Source organism: Cucumis melo, chromosome 9, assembly GCF_025177605.1.
Source record: "Cucumis melo cultivar AY chromosome 9, USDA_Cmelo_AY_1.0, whole genome shotgun sequence".
NCBI classification, from domain to species: Eukaryota; Viridiplantae; Streptophyta; class Magnoliopsida; order Cucurbitales; family Cucurbitaceae; genus Cucumis; species Cucumis melo.
In genome coordinates, this window is record NC_066865.1 from 7,660,204 (window position 1) to 7,666,879 (window position 6,676).

At 34.1% G+C, this 6,676-nt stretch overlaps 1 protein-coding gene across 1 annotated transcript; it reads right to left on the minus strand.

Annotated features, from left to right (window-relative positions):
- Positions 1 to 1,104: 1,104 nt before the first annotated feature.
- Positions 1,105 to 3,225, minus strand: LOC127150837 (uncharacterized). The gene is made up of 3 exons (XM_051089526.1): positions 1,786 to 3,225; positions 1,463 to 1,690; positions 1,105 to 1,188 (listed from the first exon to the last, which is right to left on the minus strand). Exons 1-3 carry the CDS (start codon positions 3,223 to 3,225, stop codon positions 1,105 to 1,107), a joined length of 1,752 nt encoding a protein of 583 aa, XP_050945483.1.
- Between the last annotated feature and the right edge of the window lie 3,451 nt (positions 3,226 to 6,676).

Consider the following 6,676-nt stretch of genomic DNA (forward strand, 5'->3'; position numbering starts at 1 on the left):
AGAAAGATCAAATGACCATTTTACCTCTTGACCAAAGTTAGTGGGAAAATCAAACAATTTGTTGGATAATTCCACTAACTCTTAGTGGACTCTTAGTGGACTATGTGGAAGCTCATGGTGATGACACCAAGTCCACTAAGAGAAAATGGAATGGTGATTAATTCCACTAAAGGTTAATGGAAAATTAGATGTTGAGATTTTTATGTACATTCAATTTTACATGTAATTTTTTTATAAATAGCTTTTTTTCAAATTGAAAAAGACTTTTTTGTTTTTTGAATTTTAGAAACTATTTTTCCATCTCAACCCTCCAAATTCCATCTTTTCTTCAAATTTCCTTCATTGAACGGGTCCGACAACCCGGCTCTAAATTTAGAGATTAGCGGGTCAACTCTCGTGGAGGTCCGAGATCATGTTCGTAAGGAGGTTTTGAAATATCGGGAAGCTACAAAAGTAAGGTTTTTTCTAAATCCTAATTAGTGTAATTAGGGCTTTTTGTTTTATTGCATGTTAATTTCTAAAATAAGTCTAGATGCAATTAGAGTAATCTTTTGATATTTTCTGCTGCGTTCGTATGCTATCCTTCAAAGACTTTGTTTGAGATAACTATAGAAACCACCACCTTAGAAAATTATAAAGTTACATCTCAAATCTTCAACATGGATTAATGCATATACTATTTTGGCATGCTTGTGTTTATTACTTTCAAACAATTAGCCACTTTTTTTATGATAATTACTTAATGTCTTGCTTAAGAGAGTGAGAATTTGGTTAGATCTAGTATGTTAAGTTATTAATCAATTATGTACGAAAATGGAAGGAGATTAATAGGCATCAACAATGAGAAGGAACTTAATGCTACTTCTAGTTAATTAATTGGATAATGAGTTAATGGTTGTGTGTTAGAAAGGTAAAGCTCAGAAGAAGATACCTAAACATAGGACTTCTAGGTTTCCAGCTAGCATTTAATCGGTCTAAGATTAAGAAAGCTAATTTTGTTAGTCTATTAATAAAGTCACTACCATAAGGCATGTCTTTTCTTAATTTTATCTTAATTGTTGTTTATCATTTATCGCTTTTTAAGATTAAAGTATATTAGTTTCATCATGGTCTAAAGTCCCTTTCGTCTAGGCTCCCTTTCAGTGCAACAGACTTAGATGTCTTCACAGCTCTCACTTCATTGGTCATCTAGCAATCTGACATAATGCAGGAGATGTTCATAAGGCATGATCGACAGTTTAGAGCTATGATGGAATACACCCACACAGTCTTCATACAACGTGTGCCAACAACGATCATATCGCCAGACCTAGAGGCACCTCTCCAACTGCCACAACAAGAAAATCTTGGCACTCCTGAACTCCACTAAGAAAACTAAATTTGGGGGCACCCTCTACCTTTTGTATTTTATTTGTCACTTTTTTCTATATACTTCTTTTCTGTAAATTTTGTACAAGCAAACATTAATTTTCTCGGACTTCGACAATGTATGTGGAGCTGGAGGTAGATAAGTTCTTCCTCCACAATCTTGAGGATACAAGTCAGGACGAATTTTCAAAAGTTGTAAGTCTTTTCTTGCATTAACCCCATCTTTTGACTTTCCATTTATATCTAATAATGTACCTATAATACTCTCACATACATTCTTCTCCACGTGCATGACATCCAAGTTGTGTCGTATTGGTAATTCCTAGACAATCAAAGTTTCAAATAGTTTATGACATAGTTCGAATCATACTAATTTGAAATGTAATAAGATATATCATAAACTTCAAGTTGGTTTACCTTCCAATATGGTAGATCGAAGAAAATCGATCGCTTCTTCCACCTTTGGTTTGACAAATCTTTATGACTTTTGCTCTTTTTCTTTTCACGTTTTCCCCAACAATTATTAAAATTTTGAAGTTGGGCATAAATTGCACTACCTGTAGCTATTTTGGGGGGTAACTCTTCTTCTATTCTACCGTCAAACCATGCTTTTTTTCTTCGATATGGATGAGCCCTTGACAAGAATCGTCTATGACCCATATATGCAAATTTTTTACTATGTTTCAACCAATAAGAACGAGTACTATCTCCACATGTTGGGCATGCATATTTACCTTTTGTAGTGCATCCGGCAAGATTTCCATATGCTGGAAAATCATTTATAGTCCACATAAGAATTGATCTCAAATTAAAATGTGTGTTGCCTACAATATCATAAACTTGTATTCCTTTCCATAGTTGTTGTAAATCTTCCACAAGGGGTTGTAGATATACATCAATATCATTTCCGGGTTGTCTGGGACCAGGAATCAACAGTGTCAACATTATGTTTTCTTTTTTCATGCATAACCAAGGAGGAAGATTGTAAGTAACAAGCATGACCGGCCAACAACTATATCGACTACTTAAATTGGAGAAGGGGTTAAACCCGTCTGTAGCAAGGCCCAACCTAAGATTACGTGGATCCATTGAAAACTCAGGCCATTTTTTATCAATTGTTTCCCATGCAACAGAGTCAACAGGATGTCTGATCTTTCCATCAGTACTTTTATGACTCAAATGCCACCGTAAACTTTCACTAACTTCATTTATTTTAAACATACGTTTAAGTCGTGGAATGATAGGAAAGTATCTCAATACCTTGGCGGGCACACCTTGTTTGATTTGGTTTGTTCGTTCATCAATCTTCCATCTTGAACTTGCACAATGAGGACAACTTTCTAACTTTTCATTCTCATTTCTAAATAGGCAACAGTCTTTAACACATGCATGAATTTTTTGGTAACCTAAATCAAATTCCTTAAATAATTTTCTAACTTCATAAATGGATCTTGAAATAACATTGTCCATTGGGAGCATGTCATGCAAAAGCCCCAAAAGGCTGGTGAAGCTTGTATCTGACCAACCATTAAAAGTTTTCAGTTTGTACAATGCTACAACTGCTGACATCTTTGTATACTTCTTACAACCACCATACAATGGTGTATTTGCCTCTTCCACCTTATGCGAAAATTTGTTTTCCTTCCTTGATGTAGAATTGTCATGAATGATGTCCTCTTTTCCCATATATGTGCTCTCATAGAAGTTTGTTGCTTCACACATAAAACTATCATCAACTTCATTCTCCATTTCATCTCCTTCACATACTTCCCCATGATGGTACCAAAAGTTATATGTAGGGTCCATTCCCTTAATGACCAAGTGCTCATATATGATTTGAAAATCACAATGTGCCATGTTTCTACAATCTTTACATGGACATAAAAATTTGTTGGCATTTGGCTTCCTTTTCTTCACTTCTTGCAGAAAATTCCATGCTCCTTCCATATATTCATTAGTAGCACTATTAAATAAAGTTAATTTAGTTAAATATGCATTAAAGGTTAGCTCAATATTAAAAGTTGGTTAATTTCATACCGATTTAAATGTACCCAATCTTTGTTGAACATTTTTGAGATGTTGGTGCATTTAATTGAATGACGAATTCAATCGTCAATGACTTGGTCAACAAGCACTACTTGAGAAAAGAGAATATGAAAAGAAGTCAAAGAAGAAATGAAAAGGAACATAGATAGTACTCTTATTAATTAATCGTCACAACATAAATATTTTGATTATTTTGAGACAAGGTAATCCCATTTGCATGGGAAGCAAAAGGCAAGGCAAAGTCCTGTTAAGAAACTACTTGACTAGGTTGGGTAATCATGGTTGGTCAGGATATATAGGTAATCCTGTTAAGACAAGGTCCTTTTATAACTTGATCCAACACAAATTTTAACCCAATCAAACTCTAATTTTTGGTCTTTGCTGACGAATAACGAGACTGTTTTTTCTTTGTTTTCAAAGAGTTAGCGAAACCACCAAATAAAGAAAATGAACTAGTAAAATAAGTTAAAGAACAACTTGTTTGATCTGAACCGCACTATGTAAAGCTATAATGTCATATTTATATGATCCCTCACCTACCCCCCCACGAACACACACAAAACTACAAACTTACACTTGAAGTCACCAACCCTACAAACAATTTTATTAACCAAACAATGATACCAAATCCATATGATTTCACACTCATCCTTCCACGAACCCAACAAAACCACGAACTAATTATATTTAGTTACAATCCAAGCCACCCGACAAATCACAAAAACAATTCTAGTAATTTTGTGTGCAAGTGCATCGATATCATTGAACTTAATGAGGTTACCAAACACATAGATAAACTAAAAATTAAAAAGTTGTAACTACCATTTTTTAAACGGACATCTATATTTGAGAAGTTCAATCACTTCAATAAAAAGCGAGTAATATGAAAATTTAGAAAAGATAGAAATGGAGGTACAGTGAAAAATAATTTAAAATTGATGGTACAATTCTTAGGTAGGTTAGATAAGGTATGTTTTTGTATTTATATATAGAATTTATTGAAGATTGATTTAGCATTTAAGAACTATATATACCTTTCTAATTAAATTTATTTTGTTTGCAAATCAACTTCCTTTTCCTTTTCTTTTTGGCTTTGTTTGACTCACCTTTATTTTGGCAACTTTTTTTTTCTTCTTCTTTTTCTATTCATAGCTTTTGAAAATTGGGACCTTATAAATGGATGCTTTTATTTTTTCCTCTAACACAATTATGTTGGAATGGTTTCTTGGCATTGGATTTTTCTTTTTTAGTGTTGCCTAATACCCATGGTTGATTAAGTCTTTTTCATTAAAAAAAGTATTTGATTTAACTTTAAAATATGTTGCAATTTAGGTTAATCTAACAATAACACTTCATCCAGTCAACTACGATTATTTCTATACCCTACTCTCATCTTATCTTCGTAATTTTTTATCATGTTTTGTCATCACTCATATTCATTATCAAAAAAAATTCTAGCTAGCACATATCAAATCAACCAATATAAGATGTTCAAAGCTAAACAGAATTAAGAACGTTCATTAAAAACATGCATATGAGAAAATAGAGATATCTTCAAAGGTTCTTGTTCTTCTCAGCATTGGTTTCAAATGCAAGCTGCAAACGGATGCTTGTAAAATGTAAACAATTGCCAAAGAACTCAAATGCCACAAAGGGAGAACTCAGGAGCTGTACTATAACCAAATAATATATCACACAGCAGAAATTGATTCGTCTACGACCTCAAGCAAGTATACAAGCTCACAAAACAAGCACATTCTATAGCAGATATGAGAAAAGGCGTGAAATAAAGTAGCAGAAAAAGATGCTAAAATGACAATTGTGCAGATAGATATCAAACGCTTCAATCAGACATGAGAATTCCGTCTAAATCGTTCTTGAGACATTAAATGCACTCGGCTAGGAATGGCAAAATTTCAAAGATTGTAAACCAGAATAAGCAGTTTAAGATTCAGAACTCAATATTGTTCATAAGAGGTGAAATACAAAGAACAAACTAATAACTCTTTTGATTATGCAGAAGACTGAAAGCTTAGGAACTGACTTGAAAAGTTACCTATGTATCTTCCAATTGAAAAGAATAATAAGTAAAAACAATAATTTATTCTAACACATTTCATGTCAAACTGTTCTCATTAAGGCAATGATATATATACCTTTTCAGCAGCAGTTCATTGCAAAGCTAATGACGACGGGTAGAGACAATGACGATAATCGACAATAGAGAGACGACGAGCAGAGACGATAATCAACAATAGAGAGACGACGGGCAGAGACAATGACGACGAACAGAGAGACAACAGACGCAGATGAAAGCGATGTCGTCGTCGGTTGAAATCGATTGAAGCACAGATGAAAGCGTCGTCGTGAAATTTGGGCGTGATTGAAGCACAGATGAAAGCACAGATTGAAGCACAGATGAAAGCACAGATTGAAGCACAGATGAAAGCAAAAAAGATGAGAAATGGATTGAAACGAAAACCCTATCGCGCGCAGAGCAAAAGAGATTTGGGCGTGAAATTTCAATTTGGGCGTGAAATTGAATTTGAGCGTGCAAAGCAAAATATAATTTTTCTTTTTCTTTTTCATTTTTTCTTTTCAATAGCCCAATTTAAATTGGGCTATCTTCAAGGGCTATTAAAAGCCCAGTTTGTTGTAGTGTCATGACAATTCTAAGAGCATAATACTTATAAAAATATAGTACATAAATACAAAAGCAAGTTTTTGGTGTCGTTGCCACGGAATTTCATGTTTTTTCTATTTAACTTAATTGTGTGATAAATTGTGCAAAAGTTCAATTTCAGCTAAATCACGGTCTTTCGATGAAAAGCACGTGAACAAGTTTATGAGTGATAGTGAACAATTTGAATTCCAACTTGACCCTGAAGTTGAGCAAACCTTTCAGAGGAAATGTAGACAAAGGCAGAGATAAAACCATATGATCATGGAAAATCATAACAATAATAACAACCCTGCCAATCAGAATGTCCCAGAGCAAAATCTTGTATATTTGGCCCATGATCTAGACAACCCTATCAGATCGTATGCCTCGTTAAACCTTTATGATTTCAATCCGGGTATCGCGTACCTAGGGTTTGGCAAAAAATAAAAGGTTCGAATTAAACTAGTAATGCTCCAAATTAATGTCGAATGGAGCTCCATTCAAGCGGTGCAACAGGTGAATGAAATGGGATGCATGGAGTGCAGAGTCCCCCACAACACTAACGCATGCCCATTGGATATTGAAATTGTCGCTTACGTT